General features: G+C 52.0%; 3 protein-coding genes across 3 annotated transcripts; 1 reads left to right on the forward strand and 2 right to left on the reverse strand.

The window, feature by feature from the left end:
• Positions 1-10,519: 10,519 nt before the first annotated feature.
• SODALDRAFT_331180 (hypothetical protein) lies at positions 10,520-12,718 on the reverse strand. The gene has a single exon (XM_028611393.1). The coding sequence runs from the start codon at positions 12,526-12,528 to the stop codon at positions 10,669-10,671; it is 1,860 nt and encodes a 619-aa protein (XP_028469257.1). The 5' UTR covers positions 12,529-12,718; the 3' UTR covers positions 10,520-10,668.
• Positions 12,719-13,195: 477 nt separating this feature from the next.
• On the reverse strand, positions 13,196-14,632 carry SODALDRAFT_331181 (transcriptional Coactivator p15). The gene is made up of 3 exons (XM_028611394.1): positions 14,071-14,632; positions 13,865-13,969; positions 13,196-13,724 (listed from the first exon to the last, which is right to left on the reverse strand). The coding sequence occupies exons 1-3, from the start codon at positions 14,224-14,226 to the stop codon at positions 13,500-13,502; spliced, it is 486 nt and encodes a 161-aa protein (XP_028469258.1). The 5' UTR covers positions 14,227-14,632; the 3' UTR covers positions 13,196-13,499.
• Positions 14,633-15,337: 705 nt separating this feature from the next.
• SODALDRAFT_331182 (hypothetical protein) lies at positions 15,338-19,518 on the forward strand. Its single transcript, XM_028611395.1, has one exon. The coding sequence runs from the start codon at positions 15,649-15,651 to the stop codon at positions 19,144-19,146; it is 3,498 nt and encodes a 1,165-aa protein (XP_028469259.1). The 5' UTR covers positions 15,338-15,648; the 3' UTR covers positions 19,147-19,518.
• Positions 19,519-19,619: the final 101 nt, after the last annotated feature.

Below are 19,619 nucleotides of genomic sequence, written 5' to 3' on the forward strand. Positions count from 1 at the left end.
ATACTAAGTAATAGGCATTATATAAAGATACCCTCTTTTATACCTTATACTAACGCTAATAGCTCTGCCTCCGTTATTAATATCGTGACCGTATCCTGCTTATTAGCGCGCCACGCTATTATACCGCTAAATAAGCGTATTATATACGCTTAACTACTCTTTCGATTAAGAGTATTATCGGTAAATAAGGCGTTAGTGTAGATTTCGATAGTATCGTTACCCCCTAGTTCTAATATAAACGATTAGCTATTAATTAGATAGAGGATTGGATAATCGGCGGCCTTATAGTGAATAGGCCCTAGATTAACGTTAAACCGGTATAGCCTAAATACTATAAACACGATATTAGGCCGCGATATCACTACTATATATAGTATAGATCCTATCTTCTATTAATAGCTTTTAATATTAGTCGAGGTTCCTAAATAGGGCAGCAGCTCTATAACCTTAATTAGGTGCGTTAAGCAATAGTTACTACTATACTTACTATTCAGCTTTAATAGACGTTCTAACTTAATAGCGTAGTCGCGTTATAATAGCCAGATTTTACGGGCGATACGGTCACGAATAACCTTAATACTAAGGAACTACTATAGAGGATCGCTACCTTATAGGTTATAATAGCGTTATAGGTTATTAATAGCCTACTCTATCTACGCCTTATATTATTTCTTATAAGTAATAACGATATCGTTAACGTAGAAGAACAGGATTAAACCGCGGCGTAGAAAATAACACGGTTCTTACGGCACTATCTAAAAGCCGTCCGCTAAAAGGATAGCCGAAAAGTGCTTTTACTAAAGTAGTAGAGACTCCTTAAGTCTATATAACGCCTTTTTTAGGTGTAAACGACTCCTAGGGGCTAGAAAGCCTAGCGGCGGGTATATAAAGATATCGTGGGAGAGGGGCGTATATATAAACGCGTTTATAATATTAAATTATAATAGCGTAAGGTTAAATCGGGCAGCGATAGCTATTATCGCGCGGAATAACCGTCTAACTAGTATTACTACGTATATCTCCTCGAGCGAGGATTAATACTACTAATCTCCTCGCACTATAAGCCTTACCTTATATTTATATAGAAATCTATACTTATCGAACTTATATATTATTACCTATATCGAATTAAGAACCTAATATCTATCTACTACAGACGCCGGCACCCGTATCCACAACCCTATCTCCTCATAGCTCCGTAGGTAGTCTTCTTATACCTATCGGAATAGGTGGCCGTAAGGGTGCGAGGATATATCGCGAGGGTTTTTCGGAGGAGGAGGGAGGTCTTTACGGTGGATCTTTACGGCCATCGGGGTAACCACCGGAGCACTCGCCAGAGTAACCGCCGGGGTTATATTTCCCGATATAGCCTCCCGGGTTATACTTCCGGTGGCTACCGCTAAGGCCGTGGATTCGCAGGGTATCGTTAAGCGTCGCTATAGTACTATAGGCGTAGACCTTTTTAACTATAATTTAGTTAGCGGAATTCTATTTAATATATATATATTAGGTGCGTGACGGCTAGTATTAAATACTATAACCTAATAGTCTCTTTTCTAGCTATCTCCTTACCGAATTAGTTACGGTTCTTTATTTAATAGGAGCTCTATAGCCGTAGCTATAGGGGTATTATAGCACCGTATTCCGTTATCCTAGAACCCTACGGCTATAGAGGTATTACGGTTTCCTAATATAACGGCTACTATTAGTGCTATAACCGATAGCGGGGTTACTAATAGAGTAGGAAGTAATAGATCGGGCGGATATAAACGGTAATTAGGCGCTATACCGGCTAAATCACACTATTCGTGTCCTAAATCTTATCCTAATTAACTCGAGATAGCCTCCTCTACCCTCTTACGGCCGGGTATTACGGACTATAACCTTAACGGTAAAGCCGTCGAGGAAGGGGATCCGGGGGCATTTATCCCCGGATCTAATAATTCAAAATAAACAGTTATATAAAGGGGGGGGTCCTTAGCTTATACGTCCGTAAATAGCCATGAATCTCTAACCCTCTCCTACTCGATCTAACTAATTAGGTCTTCTAATTACTCCTTGGTTAATTAATAGAGGTTATCCTTAAAGGTGGCGATATCGCCATTAAAGAAGGTGCGTTCGTTAAAATCTATATCGCGTATTTGAATAACGCGGTTATAGCGGCGTAGGCCAGGCACCTAGATACGGAAAATATTAGTGGAATCGTAGCCGATAAGGTAGTCGATATAGGCGCGAGGAGCGATACGATTTAATAGCCCATTAGTAGCCTTTTAGGCGTCCTTTATTATCGTGTACGCCTTATAGTCGTAAGCTTAAAGATATAATAAAATCGGCTTCCTTTTAAAGAGGACCTCGTATAGCGTTTTCTATTCCTTATTATACTGCCTTTATAGCATGCGGTTATAGATATACGCAGCTATAGGAATAGCCTTAGGCTATATAAACGGCGGTAGTTTTACATGGATATTCATCGCACGACCTTTTAAGATAACCATAGCAGCAGCGCGTTTAGCACCCCTGTTCTACGCTTAAGTATCGGTAGCAGATACCTCTAAAAGAATACCCTCGTCACGCAGGAATTGAGTAATATCGTGGGATTAAGTTAGCTCGTTATTAGATTCGAAAACGCGCACCTTAAAGCCTAATTAATAGTCTACTTAGGCGAGAAATCTCTTAATTATTATAAGGATATCCACTACTAGTTTACTCTGTATAACGTAGGTGGCCGTAAAACCACTATAACGGTCGGTGAAAAATATGAACCGCGAGTCCCCGTCGGACGTTCTATTAAAATCCGTGAAATTAATCGCCTACCGCTCCCCTATATAAGCAGGTACGGTACGAGGGCGCCTGCTAATATACTGTTTAATCTTTATTAGCTCGCAGGCCTCGTAGTTAGTAGTTATTAGTCCCTTTATTTTAACCCCCTACGTCTACTCTTCTAGGTGTCTAAGCGGTTTAGGGCCAGCCTGCCTTAATCGTAGATACTATAAGATACCCTCCGTAGTGCTTAGATAGTGTATCGTCGATTTTTAGATAGCTTTTCGGGTGGAAGAAGAGCCTAGAAAAGCAGCCGCAGATTAGTTAGAGGGCACGTATTTAATAACGGTTTAATTAAAACGGTGACTTAGCTAGTATAGTATAGATCTATCGGAACGCCGAATATAGTTATTTAGTGACTTTTAATTCTATTAGTATCCTCGAAGACGTAGGCGTTAGTTAGAGATTAAATTATAGGTAAAATTCTTATAATAGGTGAGGTTTAATAGCCTGAAATCGAGGCCTCCTATTAGTCCGTTTAATCTCACGGTCACGTTACCGTAACCTTTAATAGGCAGGGATAAACTGCCTACGACCACGTAGTCTCCCGGCGTTACGGGTATAAAATCAGAAAAGCGGGAAGAATCGTTAAAAATATAAATAATAGCACCGGAATCGAGGATACTAGAGGTTCGAAGAGGGTAGCTAATAGTAGCAGTTTCTACTATAAAGCTAGCGGCGTAGGAGACGCTGCTACGGACACTACGGACGCTACTATAATCGAGTCACGCCTTTTCAGGCTATGCTAAGTCCCGGCTTATATCCTTCTTCATCTTCTTTACGGCGCGTAGTTCTTTTATTTCCGCGCGTAGTAAGGGGTTATATTTAAGGATCCGTTAGACGGTTATTTTAGTACTCTTAAAGGGTGTCTAATCGTTATATCCCGTATCCGGAAATAAATAGAAGCAGGCGTTAATATCGTGGCTAGGTATAGCGCACACACGGTAGATCTACCCTTTTTATAGAGCAGATTAGCAGTGTTTAGAGAAGGAATAGTTAGCTAAAGCAGCTAAAGGTATAGCTATAGATACCGCGGTAGTGGGATTCTTAGCTTTATTCTTCCCACGGCCGCCTTTCTTACGGGGCTTAGCCATAGCCTCTAAGGTATCTTTACCCTCTTCGCTTCCGGTATATAGTGTAGGGAATACTATAGCGCGGTGGCTACCGTGTTTTCCTTAGTCTTTAAGTCTAGTATTAATATACTTCTAACCGAGAGTATAAAGGTCTTCGGGTATAACTACCTGGTTATCTATAAGGCGACCCTCGGCCTTAGTCTAATCGCGGCCAGTATATAGGCATATACCTCTAAAGAAATCTATAACCTATATATACGTGGCGGGCTTCGAACCGGTATCTTTATAGCTTTATAGTCGTAGCTACCACTTATCTAACTACTCCCCGAGCTTCTTAAGACTATTCGTAGGATATTAAGTATACTCGATATACTCTTTGTGGGTATCGGTTTAGCGGGTAGCCAGATACTAATCTGTATCGTGTTTAACGGCTTTATATACCTCGCGAGGAGTACCTCCTTATAGTAGTTATCTACGGCTTTAGTCGATAGTATTAACCTACTAGGTTAGTATAGCGTTAATCCCCTTTAGGTAGCTATCGTATTATGTTTATAGGATCTTCTAGCGTGCAATTTCGACGTTATACGCTTTCTGGCTAGCGTCCGTGAGGTCGAGATATTACGTAGGCGTACGTCTAAGTGTTATAGATAGGAAGGAGCCGTAATCCGGTATTATAGGCTCCTCGGGGGACTAAGTCGGATCGACTAGGCGGAGAAACCTCTATACGTTATTATAGGTAGTAACCGATTCGTATAGACGTCGCCAAGAATCCTAATCCTTATAGATTTATACGTAATAGGGCTAAGATACGATATCTTAATAGTTATTTATAGATTAATACGCGATATTGGCGTAGCTAGATAGCTTCTTAAATCAGTAGTAGTAGTAAAGGTAAAAAGGTAGGTAAAATAGTTATATCTTCACTTAGTAAGTAAGACTCTTAATTATCAGATAAAGCGTAGTCAAAATCGTCACAAAATAGGTCAAAATTGATTAAGGCAATTATATACAATTATAACTATCTCAGACCGTCAGGGAAATGCTGTCACCGTATTTTATATAGTGCAGATTCTGTAAGCGTCCACCCGGATTATACTCTTGGCAATCCGGCCTATTACGTAACTGAAAAGACTGTGATCTGTTCGACATATAATAGTACCTACTTCGTTACAAATTCCACGACGGAGGACTGACTTCGTACCACATACAAGGTATTCATTTCTTCGAGTAGGTCCCTCTTTCCGATTAAAATGGTCAATGGCCACTGCTTTTTTGACTTTGGATACCTACAAACAATCTAAGACTTTAAGACATATCATTAATAGACTAACCGGTATTTAGCTGGGACGTTTCTGTTATTAACTCTTATTCGAGCGTGGTTAGGCCGGGATAGACAGGAGGATTCTAGTTAGACCCCGGATAGCTATATAAGGAAGCGCCCTAGGGACCTCTTTCTAGAGGCAGGCAACGAATAATCTAAGACCTCAAGACCTATTACTAATAGACGAACCAGTATTCACTTAAGACGTTTCGGTTACCCTCTACCCTATACAAGGATACCTTTAACATTTATTCGAGAAGAGTGAGCGTATAGGGTGGAACAAGAACAAATATCAAAGGTATCCTCGTATAGGGTGGAATAAGAGTAAGTATCCGAAACGTCCTAAGTAAATACTAGTTCGTCTATCAGTAATAGGTCTTAAGGTCTTAGATTATTCGTTACCCGCCTGTAGAAAGAGGTCCCTAGGGCGCTTCCTTTTATAGCTATCCGGGGTCTAACTACCCCTCCTTCAGGAATTAGTAATCGGCAGATATTAGATCCTTGACGTATCCAGACCTCCTGTTGACTCGGTGGCCTGACATCCAACCTCTAGTGGACTGACGTCCAGGAACCTTAACTTCTCCTAAACATTACTTCGTACGAGGTCGGTCCCTTAGTTTGTATACCAGGTCGAGGGATATCGGATAAAGTATAAAGTGCACATATACTCCGGAGCATTCGTACTTCGTACGTCCCGTGGTCGTCTATACTTCGTACCACACGGATGCAAATGCCCGTTTATCCGGCTCTAGACTCGATTCCCTTGTTCAACACCTACCTTGTCTTGTCGGAAGATTTACCATGTTCCTTAGGTATGTTTGAACGGAGTAGCCTGTGAAGAGGGGGGAGAAGGGGGGAGAAGGGGGGAGTTAGGTAATTACTCCGTATTCCACCAGCCTGTGCTCAAACGAACGCGAGGTTGTGACAAAGTATATCCATATTCCATATCGAGTTGCTTCCCCCAACAACTTGGGCACCTTTCCTTCTCCTCTGGACATGTCGAATAGTGTCTTCACCGCCTCTTCCCAGCGTCTTTCTTGGAAGACACGAGGCAGTCAGTTAACAAATAATAGCGTAATAAAGGGGTTTAAGTGGTTCACACAGTACATATACCCAGGCCCCGGTCTATCACATCGTGTTCGCCCACCTAAGACCAATCTGCAAGGGCTAAGCCGGAGACCGCACTGACTCATGCCCTTTTTTTCTTGTCCTAGGAGCTCCTCGTGGCAAATTGAAGAACGCAAAGTTCGATACAATAAAAGCACAGTACGTTGTACAGTACGTTATAGAGGACATGAATGACAGTGAGGCGACGTATGTCGAGTAATATCGCAACATGTGATGGCCTAACTCCGATATAGGCTGCCCGAGTTACTTGCAGTAATGCCGTCAAGCCCTAATTGAACACCCAAGCGGAACTCTGGACTGATCCCTGCGATTGTCCGCCCGCCAACATCTATGGAGAGAGTAGTGTCGTGATCGCTCACTGCTCGTCTCAGAGAACTCTCGGTACTTTGCCTGTGAGAAACACTTTTTTTACATTGTCAGGCAGGCTACAGGCTATAGGCTACAGGCTACATGAGCGTTACGGATGATTGAGACAGGGATAAGGAACGCCGAATCTTGGGCAGCGGTATGGTTTCGGTAGAATACTAGCGGGGAGTGAAAGCTGCTGACACAGAGCTCCTCATTGAGGTAAGGTAGACCTTAGGTATTAATTACCTAAAGGATGCTCCTCGGTATGCTCGGTGAACAAACACCGTTGGACCCTATCCACGCTAAGCCTATCTAAGGCATTTATCTAAGGTAACCTTAGGTAATACCCCGCTACCCGTATCAGGTGTCTTCACAACTCCACTTATAAGGTACCTGTGTACTCCTCTACTTCATCTGACGCTAGCAGCTGGTATCAAGCGTCAGTACCTTACCTAAGGTACCTTCGGTCACTGTTGAACGGGAAGCACGAGCCACCTGCGGACCTTCTCTTTGATGCTGCTTTTATCCCAGCCGTCACTCTCATTTCCTACCTTATCTGTATCCAACTCATTAATATCATCCGTTTCTATTCTCCATTGCCCTCGACCTAACCCTCCAAATCACCCCCGATATCATCTGCCACGACTAGGTACAGAGATGAGACGCTAAATGCACTAGCCGTATAAAATAAGCATCAACTCTGCGGTCAACCAACCCGCCCGAGTCGGTCGAAGCAGTCGATTCCCTCACCATGGCGTCAAACAAAAAATATGCATTTCTCCCCATGGAGGATGATGAAATAGGACCCGCCAAAGTCACTAAGGAGAGAAACCAGAAGCACCGACGCCGCGACCGGGAAAGGGACAAAGATCGAGGAGATAGAGAGAGGGAAAGGGACAGCAGGGGCAACCAGGACCGTGGCGAAAGGTCATCCAGGCGTCGCAGCAGGTCGCGGTCGAGATCACCACCCGGTCGCTCAAGACAATATCGGAAACGCAACGTCGATGCCGAAGATCGATGGGCAGATGAAGAACCCTTATCGGACTTGGAGGATGATGTGGTGGCCCGAGAAGACGACGACGACGACGAGCCAGACTTCAAAGAATCGGCAGCCAAGCGCGTGAAGCTCAGCCGCGATGATGATGACGACGATGGGCCAGGCGATGCCCCATTGTCGGAAGAAGCCAGGGCAGAGATCGAACGCCAGAAAGACATCGAAGAGCGCGAGGCCTTCGCGAAGAGGTTAAGAGAAAAAGACGACAACAAATCCAAGCCCCGCGACGGAAGACGCGATGTCGAAAACGCAGCCGAGCGCAATGCCGCATTACCGGATTTGCGACTCCGCAGCAGGCAGCAATATCTCCAGAAGCGCGAAGCCGAAAGGCTCGCGCTGTTGCGGAAGCAGGTGGCCGAGGAGACCGAGGAGCTGAGAAGCGGCGTCAGGTTGTCGGAGCGCGAGAAGGCAGAGTTTGCGAAAAACCGAGAGCTCCTGCGCTTGGCCGAAGAACGCCTCATGATCGACGACCACCGGGACGGCTACTACATGCCCGAAGACTACATCACGGAGAAGGGGAAGATCGACAAGAGGAGGAAGGAAGAGGCGCTCTACAAACGATACGTTGAGAGGGACGAGTACGGCCAGGAAAAATTCGTCACCGAGCACGAGGAATGGGAACGGGAACAGACGGCGAAAGCCAAGTCGCAGATCAACAGGGCTGAGCGGGAAACCGACGACTACGGCTATGTCCTGGACGAGGAGCAGTACATCAAGTGGAATCTGGACTCGCGCCTACCGGGAGAAGGTAAAGGTCTGACCAAGGAACAGGCCATGCTAGCGCAGCAGATCGAGGAGGCCGAGAAGAAGCAGCTGTCGATCCAGGAGACCCGCCGGAGTCTCCCCATCTACCAATATCGCGACGATTTCCTCAAGGCCATGGAGCAGTACCAGATCCTCGTCATCGTCGGCGAGACCGGGTCCGGGAAGACCACACAGCTGCCCCAATACCTCCACGAGGCCGGCTACACCAAGAACGGCATGAAGGTCGGATGTACGCAGCCTCGTCGTGTGGCCGCCATGAGTGTCGCTGCTCGTGTGGCCGACGAGGTCGGCGTCAAGGTCGGCCAGGAAGTCGGCTATTCCATCCGCTTCGAGGATAACACGAGCGACAAGACCGTGCTCAAGTACATGACCGACGGCATGTTGCTGCGCGAGTTCATGACCGAGCCCGACCTTGCCGGCTATTCCGCCGTCATGATCGACGAGGCCCACGAGAGGACGGTCCACACAGACATCCTGCTCGCTCTCGTGAAGGATCTCGCGAGAGAACGGCCCGACCTGAAGCTGCTTATTTCGTCCGCTACCATGAACGCAGAGAAATTCGCCGCCTACTTTGACGATGCCCCGATCTATAATATCCCCGGCCGACGGTACCCGGTCGATATTTACTACACACCGGCGCCCGAGGCGAATTATCTCGCCGCCGCTATCACGACGGTTTTCCAGATCCACACGACGCAGGGTAAAGGCGATATTCTCGTCTTCCTCACAGGACAAGACGAGATCGAGGCAGCCGAGCTACAGATCGCCGAGACAGCCAAGAAGCTCGGGAACCGTGTGAAGGAACTCATCATATGTCCCATCTACGCCAACCTACCGTCCGACCTCCAAGCCAAGATATTCGAACCCACGCCAGAGGGTGCGCGTAAAGTGGTGCTGGCGACCAACATCGCCGAGACCAGTCTGACCATCGACGGGATCGTCTATGTCATCGACCCCGGGTTCGTCAAGGAGAACGTGTACAACCCGGCGACGGGCATGTCTAATCTGGTGGTAACCCCGTGCTCGAGAGCCTCGGCCAACCAGAGGAGCGGTCGTGCCGGGCGTGTCGGCCCGGGCAAATGCTTCCGGTTATATACCAAGTACGCATATATGAACGAGATGGACGAGTCGCCCATGCCGGAGATTCAGCGGACGAACCTCAACGGCGTCGTGCTGCAGCTCAAGTCCCTAGGCATCAACGAGCTCCTCGACTTCGAGTTCATGGACCCGCCGCCCACCGAGGCCCTCATCGGCGCCCTCAACCAACTCTTCGCGCTCCAGGCGCTCAACCACAAGGGCGAGCTGACCAAGATGGGGCGGCAGATGGCCGAGTTCCCGACGGACCCGATGCTGGCCAAGGCCGTGCTGGCGGCGGACAAGGAAGGCTGCGTGGAGGAGGTGCTGTCGATCGTGTCGATGCTGTCGGAGGCGTCGGCGCTCTTCTTCCGGCCCAAGGACAAGAAGATCCACGCCGACAGCGCGCGGGCGCGGTTCACGGTCAAGGAGGGCGGCGACCACCTGACGCTGCTCAACATCTGGAACCAGTGGGTCGACAGCGACTTCTCGCCCATCTGGGCGCGGGAGAACTTTCTGCAGCAGCGGTCGCTGACGCGGGCGCGCGACGTGCGCGACCAGCTGGCCAAGCTCTGCGAGCGCGTCGAGGTGACGCCGTCGTCGTGCGGCGGCGCCGCCAACATGGCGCCTATCAAGCGGGCCATTACCGCGGGCTTCTTCCCCAACGCGGCGCGCCTGCAGAGGAGCGGCGACAGCTACCGCACCGTCAAGAAGAATGCCACCGTGTACGTCCACCCGAGCTCGGTGCTCATGGGCGTTGACCCGCCCGTCAGGATGCTTATTTACTTTGAGCTGGTGCAGACCACCAAGGAGTACATGCGGAGCTGCATGCCCATTGAGGCGAAGTGGCTGGCTGAGCTGGCGCCGCATTTCTACAAGCAGAAGGACATGGAGGGGCTTGATGAGAAGAAGATGCCGAAAGCTCGGCAGCATGGGCGGTGAGGGTGAAGCCCGTGTTCATTTATTTATTCATTTATTTATGCATTATTATCTCCATAGAACCAAAATGGGCTCCCGCGACTGTGTATATGCGTCGGGAATATAATATATCAATGGAATGACCACTCCACACATTTTGTGCCAGATCATAATCTCGAGGTTCCTGCGACAGCACCTCCATAGACAATGGCCTTGTCTCTTTGCAGCGTTGCGGTGTATCCCTGTGCCTGTGGACTACTTCCAGCATGCCGAGATCGCTGTGCGACGAACCGGTCCAAGATGTCTCGTGCTGCTTCACCACCATCGCGTCGAACATCGGAGTACAGCAAGACGGCGATGATGGCTTCGGCAACACTCCAGAGGATCTGCCGCGCGTCCCCGATCAGCTCATCTTGCGAATGGGCCTCAAGAAGCGCTCTGGTGGCCTGCCATGAAGTAAGAGGGCACCAGGACGAAGACTGGTCCCCTCTCTCCATTTCGGCCGCGTCCTTGGGCCATCCGGTAGTGATAAGACGATCCAGCGCGTCTAGACACTCCCGGCCGCCTCTGGGGTGTTTCAGCGCCCTCACAAAGTCGGTGGACAAGACGTCGGTGGTGCCCTCCCAGATGGCCAGAACGCCGCAATCGCGGAACAACCTGGCCACATTGAGGTACTCGGTCTCTTCGTTGAGCATGTAGCCGAGGCCGCCGAGGGACTCCATGCAGGCGTACAGCAGGGGCACGGAGTTCTTGCAGACGTACGCCTTGCAGAGCGGGGTGAGGACGCGCAAAAGGGGCGCCACGGACGCGGTATCCGGGGTCAAGGCGGCCAACACCGACGGGATGCTCCCCCCTCCATGGGTTTGTTTCGAGGCCGGGTGTTCGTCCAGACCCAGGACGTACGATGTGAAGAAGGTCAGCAGGAGGAGGCCGTGGTAGTCGGCGGTCATGGCAGCGAGGGTGCGCATGTGCAGCGGGCTCTCGGTTAGGGGGAGGCGGCGTCCGCGGCCCGCACCGACGACGCGCACCTTGGCGTACGCCCGAGCCACGCCGAGGCCGCGACCGAGGTAGCCGAGGGCAGCGACGGCGGAGTGGATCCGGGTCAGGGTCAGGACGGTGGCGATCTCGTTGACGCCGCGGCCGTCTTCGCCTACCAGCCAGGCGCGCATGCCGTCCAGCTCGAGTTCCGCGGTCGGTAGCGACTGGGTGCCGAACTTGTGCTTTAGTCTCTGGATCCGCACGCCGTTGAGCTCCGAACGGGCGGAGGGGTCGTGGCGTCTCATGGGAGCGAAGAAGGCCGTTATGCCTCTGGGAGTCCTGGCTAGCAGGATAGTCATGGCGGAATCGGTGGCGCTGGAGAACCACTTGAAGCCCGAGACGGACCAAGGACCAAGCGGGATGCCCTCTTCGGCGCTCGCTAGGCCGGGGGGGTTGTTCGGGTCTGCGGAGGAGGGACGGTACCGTGCCAGGGTCTCGGTCAACGAGACGTCGCTCCCGCCGGTACGCTCCGTCATCCACTGGCCGCTCGTCCAAGCCGTGGCCGGGTCACGGGAGGTGAGGTGGCGAAAGGCGTTCTCGAAAACCATGCGGCGCGTGGGGTCGAGGTCACTCCGGGCGAGGTGGAGCTGGAGCAGGCGGGCGGCGCCATCCTGCATGGCAGAAGGGCAGGTGACGTTGGCGGCCGAGGCGGTCCAGAGGTGGAGGCGGAAGAACTGCACGACGCGGGCGAAAGGACCGTATGCGGAGACGGCACCATGGTCGTAGCCGGCAGCGACGAAACCGTTGCAGAGGCCGAATTCTTGGAGACGGCGCCACCCTTCGCCGACGACGAGGTGAGAGCGCGGGCGGCCGAAGGCGTCCCGACCGGCGCCGCGCAGGTAGGGTTTGTTCCGTTCTGCGTCGGTGATCCAGGCGAAGATCTGGTCCGAGAGGACATCTTCGCCCAGTTGGGCGAGCTCGGGCTCTACGGCGGTTCGAATATCGGGGGGCAGAAAGACTGTGGGTGGTGAGTGATGTGAGACAAACATGGGCCTCAGTTTCTTTTATCCCATCCCTTGTCCGTTTCAGTACCGGCGAGTCATCTCTCTTCAGACTCACGTTGTAAGGCTCTCTGGAAGCAAACATCGTCGTGGAACTGGTTAGGCAGTTCGGGGGGTGGCTGAAAGAAGCCCTTGTCGGATCCAGACGGCTCCATGGTTTGACGGACTCGATCGACTCGGACGTGGTCTCGATTCAATCAATCAATGGATACGGAGACTGATGATGACGATGTTTCCGGAGTCTCGACACCGGTCTTGGTGAGAAATCGCTTGTATGTTTATGGTTTATGACCATGGTTGGGATATCTTCTCAACTGCAACGTAGGCATCACATGTCCCGAGTTAAGGGAGTCTTTATGCCTAGGCTCCTACCTAGTTAGGAAGATGTATGTGGGAATCATTGATAGTGGCCGGGTTGTGATTGTCTTGGGTGTGGGTGTGGAGGTGAAGGTGGAAAGGTGGAGGTGGAGGTGGAGGGACTTGGAGCAATTTACTGGTCTCCGCATAACGGAATACTTCCGCTTGTCCCGCTCCTCACTGCTGCATGCATCCCCCGGTGAAATGTGGTTCGTGCACTCGTCACTCTACCCCTTCTGGATCGAACCCGATGTCGGTGCGGGGGTCAATTTCGACAGAGCAACGCTTCTCAACCTAAGGTACACACGGGATACAAAGTAATTACTACGGAAACACAAGGTACAGAGTACCAAGTCATCTTTATCGAAAGGCCAGCATCGTCCCTTGATTACTACATGAAGGATTTCCGGAAAGCCAGGTGGGAAAAGACATGAAGAAAACAAAACCCCCCAACCCTAGCGCCAGCAACCCCAAGATGGTCAATATTAAGCCAGTATCAATTAGCCTTGCCCTCCAGTCTGAATGGTCTCCAGGACCCCTCTCCTGTCCCCAGTCCCCAGTCCACAGTCCCGTGTCATGATAGTCGTTTTGGCGTATCGCATTCACTCCTCCTCTTCCTCTTCCTCGTCACTCGTCGCCTCGATATTGGACTTTTTGGTTTTTTGCTTCGACTTCTTGGGAGGCTTCGGCTCGCCATCGCCCGATGTAGACACGCCTCCCGCGTCCTCCGAGTCCTCCACGTCGTGGCCCATTTGGCGAAGATGAGCGTTGATTTCCGGCACGAACTTGAGTAGGTTTTCGTATTGTTGCAGCGAGAGAGAGATGCCCTGGTTAAAAAAAGAAAAAGAGAAAACATCTCGAGTCAGCTTTCGTCTGGGAGATTGCGAGGGCGCCGCTTGTGCAAGCGAGGGAATAGAGATAGAGAACAGAGAACAGAACAGCAGAGTCGCAGCATTGCAGAGCTCACCTTCTTGCCTGGCAGCATCTCTCCATCTTTCTCCCAGAATTCGCGAATGTTGATCATGGTCATGTCTCTGAACTTGGAGACTCCGATGCGGCGCTTGTTGGAGAGCTATTGTATCGCGCAAGACGTATGAGTCTCACATTGAGAAGAGGAGGAAAAAAAAACCCCCCATGGAAGGAGAGGCTGGTGAAGGTGGCGCATTGACGTACCTCCCAGTATGGGTTCCCTTCCTTATCATGACCACTGCTGGGAGAGGTCGCGGCCGTCTTGGACTTCTTGAAGGACTTGAGAACAACCGGGGCGCCTTCGTCTCCGCTGTTGTCAACGCGCGAGGCGCTCCGTTTTGTGCCTTTGGAAACGGGCATGGTGGTGTGGTAGCTGTTGGTCGTTTGTCGCTCGCGTCCAAGAGAAAAGTCAACAATACGAGACTTCGAAAGGACTCAAAGATAATTATGTCGATGGATATTCAAGACGAGACAAGATCTGTTTGTGTAACCCGGTCCGAGACTTGATTCCTGGGTGGACCAGATTTGGGCAAACTTGCGTTGATGCAGTACACGTGTTGGCAGATTTGTGGTAATTCGGCGGAGGGATGATCCCAGGTCAGGGTTCAGGGAAAAGACTCGAGATGCATATGTAGAATAACGAAGGAAAATTTGAAAGGGAAACCGCTGAAAAATACCCTGCGTGTTAAAGAAGAGGATCGACTTGTTGTGTGACGATGACCCAGATGGATAACCACTTGCGCTTCAATTGAAGTCGCGTCAAGAGGTACAGGTCCATCGCGCCTACCGAACAATGGTGATGTCAACGCACTCAACTGGTCCGAAATCAAAGTGGGGAATGCGGACGCCATGTCACGTGCCCTCACCAGATGAAAAATTGGGTACCTACCGAGAGAACTCGTCGGAAATAAAATATTCAGAAAATCCGTGCCACCAACTCCATACTTACTACCTTAATAGATCAGGGCTTGACGACCATTTACCGACATGTCATTTGTAACTTTGTAGTGATTACCTGTTGAGGGCCTCTTCCTCTTTATTTTTCTTCTTCTTCACAAAAAAAAAAGAAAGGAAAAAAAAAGAACCCCCGTACTGTAACCAAGTCCTTCCTCTCCCTCCAAGCCGGGTAGTTGTTCAGGCGGAACATTTTTAGCAGATGCCAAGCTGGTAATTGAAATGAAGGCCCCCAATCCCAAATTGCCTGTGCCCTCCAGTTACAAGGGATTTGCAGCACTTCCTCAGACAAGTAATAATAAAGTACCTGTCTGACGCGTCAGTGTGTGCACACATCTACGTACCCCTGTTCCGGCGCAAGGCCTAAGCCAGGGGAGCCAGCCCCACCTCCCCCTATTATTCAATTTAATGCTGATTTATTACTGGCTCATCCCTGGAAGCCCTGTCTGAACTTCGTATCCGTGCTTCGAACTACAATGTCGCGTGCTACCGTCGCCATCGCCATCACCACCATCATCGCCAAACACACAACTCCTCCTCATTTCATCGTCTTCTTAATTAAGGTACTTGCCATACCATCGTTGTTGGCATTATTGAATTGTAATTACATTGTACACTGCCTAATACTCTCTGCCTTTTTTTTCTTCCTTGTCTATCGTCACGCGCAGAGATCCCCTCCTCTACGTCGGACTTTGTCGTCGTTGGAGGCTTTCTCTTTTTTTCTTTTTTTTCTTCTTCTTATTCTTCTCTTGGCTCGGTCGTTGGGATGTGAGGCCGAATTAACAGCCTTGCGCATTGCCTCTCACGCGATAACCCAAGTTTATCAACATGACCTCCATGGACGTCAAGACACAAGTCTCCGAGCCCGATCCTCCGGGAGAGAATCACCCTGAAGAAACCGAGATATCCCTTCCCAAGGGCACAACTACAAACACCAAGACCAGCGACACGAATCCCTCCCTTCCGTCCTCCGCTCCATCCACAACATGCGCCCTCTCATCATCCATCCCGTCATCATCCTCACCTTCCCCTTCGCCGTCGGAAGATGACCTTCTCTCCAAACTATTCAAATTCCTCTCCACCGCTACCCCCAAACAGCTTGTCGGAGTAGGCGTCGGCCTGGCTGCCGCTACCTATGTGATTCTCGGCAAGCTGGGCCTCATTCTCATGGGCGCCTTTGGAGGCGTCGTCCTTTTTATCTCCTACGAGGCTCGCCACCCCGAAGTCTCCCAGACCATTCGCGGCGAAAGTGCCATTGACGTCCTTCGCCGTCTGGGTCTCGACAAAGCCTCCGACCCATCCAAGGAGAATGATGCACAGCAAGACGAACGCCTGATCCATTCGTTTGACGATTTCAGACCAGAGACGCGAGACGCACTGGTCGGTCTCGTCGACGCCATCATCCGTGACTATGTCAAGTGGTGGTACTCTCCACTCCTCCCTTCCGACTCGTCCTTCCCCCTGGCCTGTCGCAGGGCACTCAACTCCTTCCTCCTCTCCGTGTCCAACGCCCTCTGCCGCAAGCGGCCCGCCGACGCCTTTCTCGACTTACTCACAAACGCTTCCTCCATCGTCATCGTATTCCTCTCCGAACTGTCCGCAGCTTATGCCGACGTCCCCGCCGATGTCAACCTCTCCGCCCCCGATGCCGTCTACAGCTACCTCGCCGATAACCCCGATTCGAGTCTGGCCAACCTTCTGAATCTCTCTCAACAAGCCACCAAGCTCCGCATGGTTGCCGAAGATCTGCTGCAATACCTCGACCGCTCCTCAAGCAACTGCGACCCCGCCCGGGTCTTCCTGCGCGAGATCCTCGCCGGCGTCGTCCTAGAGTCGTCCCTCCGGAATTGCTCCAGACCGGAGTGGATCAATGGCTGGATCGTACATCTGCTCGAGGCCGGTGAGCCCGATTTCAGCCAAGCCATAGACGAAGGAATGCAGACTGGGCCAGAAGCCGGCGCCGCATCCGCCATCAACCACAGTGCGTTTGTGGACATTGATGGCAATGTCGGCAACATTTCCCTCGTCAAGGGCAATCGCAACTCGTTCGACCTCGAAAGAGCACGCCGGAAAGATGCCCTGAGCCATAAAAAGAAGCTCAGCAAGGCCGACGAGGAGATGGAGCACGCAGTGGAAGAGATGAGGCGCATGAACGCCATGATTGCCCAGGCGGAACGTCGGTCATCCAAGGAAGACGCTTCTCGGGGGACGGCGGGAGAAAGCACACCACCAATCAAGGAAAGCATGGAGGAAAAGTCAGCCACTGGTTTGCCCCGCCACTCGGAGGAGGAGGAGGACGACGAGGCCAACCACAAGCCGGCGTCTACGTCAGGTAACGTGTCGCCTCGGTCCCGAGGCTCCTTGGAGAAACCGTCGATGGACGGATCCAGCAAGCGCGGGAGCCTACAATCCCCGATCACGCCGGTGTCGTCCGCCGCCGACTCGCAGAGCCGAAATTCGTCGCCGAAGCAGTCCATCCACCGCAACAGCATGACAAATAACTTCACCAACTTCGACCAGATCGTGCCCCCCGCAAAAGAGGAGCCAGAGGAGGCTCCAGGCGAAGGGCCCCGCAAACCCCTCCTTACGCTACACAACGCGACCATCACCATTTACGACGACGCGGCGAACGAGAACGAGAAGGCGCGCATCAAGAGCAAGCCCTGGTGGGATTATCTGGTCCAGATCGAACCGGCCTCTTCGCACCACCCCGGGTGGATGATTGTCCGCAAGTACGCCGACTTTGAGACGCTTCATGAGATCCTCAGGCGCATCGCCGCCATCTCCGGCGCCACGGCTTTCGCGGAACAACACGGCAAACTGCCCGACTGGAAGATGCACACGAGGGAGTCCCTGCGGGGCGAACTCGAGCGGTACGTGCGAGACGCCTGCTGGTACCAGCCGTTGGCCGAGAGCGAGGGCATGAAGCGCTTCTTGGACAAGGACGCGGGATACTCTCGGGGTCGCGAGGAACCGAAGGGGGTTCTTGGCTGGGACATTGTCGGCAAGAACATGGTCGACGTCCTGGCCATGGGGTCCAAGGGTGCCGTGGAAGGCGGCAAGGCGGTGTTTGGCGGGGTCACGGGTGTATTCAACAACATTGGTCTCGGGCCTCGGCGGCAGACGGCTTCCTCCCCGAGCGAAATCCAGACGCAACAGCCGAGCCGGTCGTCCATGTCGCTGAATGCGCCTCCAAGAATGGTGGAGAGGGACGGCTCCATCTCACCTAACCTGAGCAGCGGCCCGGTCTTCTCGCCGCCGGGCGTGGGAGCCCGTAAACCGCGCGATAGTCTCGACAGCCAGCGGTCCTCGGTCGTGTCGGTGCAGCCGGGCAAGATGGCGCCTATGGAGCGGCGGCCGAGCTACGACGCGCGCGGCGAGCGCGAACCGGAACCTGACGGCCTGAAGCCCCGGCTGGACCGGTGGGATAGGGGCCCGCCCAGCGGCCGCGCGAGCCGGGAACACAGTAGGGCGTCGAGCCTGGCGGCGCTGCGATCCCCGCTGCGGTCGCCTTCGACCCTGAGCTTGGACGGCTTGAGGGCCTTCACGCCCACGGAAGAGACGCACGGGTTCGAGGAGGAGTCGGGCCACCAGGGCGACGCGGCGAACAAAAAGCCGGGGGTCCTGTCGCGGGAAAACTCGTCGGCTAGCATCTCGTCCCCTCTTGCCCAGTGCCATACATTCCCCGCGCACTCGAAGCCTGGTGCCAATACCAATACCAACACCAACACCAACATCAATACCAACATCAATACGAACACCAACACGAAACCTAACGACAGCACGGCAACGACGACCAGACCGACCCGGCAGTCGCAGTGGCAGTACGCACAGCTCTCGGAGCAAGAAACACGGGTGGCGGTGGAGCTCGTGTTCGCCGTAATCAACGAGATGTACACGCTCTCGTCGGCGTGGAACATCCGACGCACGCTGCTGGCGGCGGCCAAGTCGTTCCTCCTCCGGCCGGGCAACCCGTCGCTGGTGTCGATCCAGCGGATGATGCAAAGTTCGGTCCTGGACGGCAACACGAGCGACAGCGGGATCGCGCACCACCTGCGCAAGCTGCGGGAGAACGCGATGCCGACGGAGGAGGAGAAGGCGGGCTGGCCGGTCGAGATGTCGGCGGAGGAGAAGGAGAAGCTGCGGGTCAAGGCGCGCAGGATGCTTATTGAGCGTGGCGTGCCGGCGGCGCTTTCGGGGGTGATGGGGCAGGCGGCGACGACGGACGCGTTGGGGCGCATCTTTGACTGTTTGCAGATTGAGGAGGTGGCAAGGGGTTTGATGTTTGGCATCATGCTGCAGGTCGTACGGGTTGTGACGCACTAAAGGGGGGTGTCTTTGGGCTGGGGCCCGGAAATTCCTACGACACACGAGACGAGATGAGGACATGCACAGGATGGCGGGATATGATGCCATGCGCCCCATCTGGGCACGATATGATTTTTTTTCTTCTCCTTTGGCATTGTACACTTCACCGTTAGTGTACATTAGCATAGGCATACATATGTATACACACACTGTAATCAATCAACGACTAGGGGCAGGGAAGGAGAAGGGTTGCGACGGGGACGACCATCGTCGTCAGGGCATCGAGTCGCGTACACCCGGGGTGAAAATGAAGGGAGCCAAACGCCATATATTATATACGAGTACGTTATATTAATTAGACAGATGGCTTCAGAACCATCGCCGTTTGACTTGAGACAGTTCTTAGTCCTGGAGCTGGTCCTTGTCCCCTGAGGACGTGATGCACTCGCGATTGTTTCGGTATGTGCTCGGTGTGCACTTGTCGGTGACTT

Source organism: Sodiomyces alkalinus, assembly GCF_003711515.1.
Source record: "Sodiomyces alkalinus F11 unplaced genomic scaffold SODALscaffold_2, whole genome shotgun sequence".
NCBI classification, from domain to species: domain Eukaryota; kingdom Fungi; phylum Ascomycota; class Sordariomycetes; order Glomerellales; family Plectosphaerellaceae; genus Sodiomyces; species Sodiomyces alkalinus.

Excerpts from the sequence above, each read along its gene's own strand:
- SODALDRAFT_331182 (XM_028611395.1), top strand. The coding sequence starts at position 15,649 with ATGACCTCCATGGACGTCAAGACACAAGTCTCCGAGCCCGATCCTCCG.
- SODALDRAFT_331180 (XM_028611393.1), bottom strand. The coding sequence starts at position 12,528 with ATGTTTGTCTCACATCACTCACCACCCACAGTCTTTCTGCCCCCCGAT.
- SODALDRAFT_331181 (XM_028611394.1), bottom strand. The coding sequence starts at position 14,226 with ATGCCCGTTTCCAAAGGCACAAAACGGAGCGCCTCGCGCGTTGACAAC. Across the intron at positions 13,970-14,070 it reads AAGGGAACCCATACTGGGAG|CTCTCCAACAAGCGCCGCAT; the intron begins GTACGTCAATGC and ends GCGATACAATAG. Across the intron at positions 13,725-13,864 it reads AGATGCTGCCAGGCAAGAAG|GGCATCTCTCTCTCGCTGCA; the intron begins GTGAGCTCTGCA and ends TTTTTTAACCAG.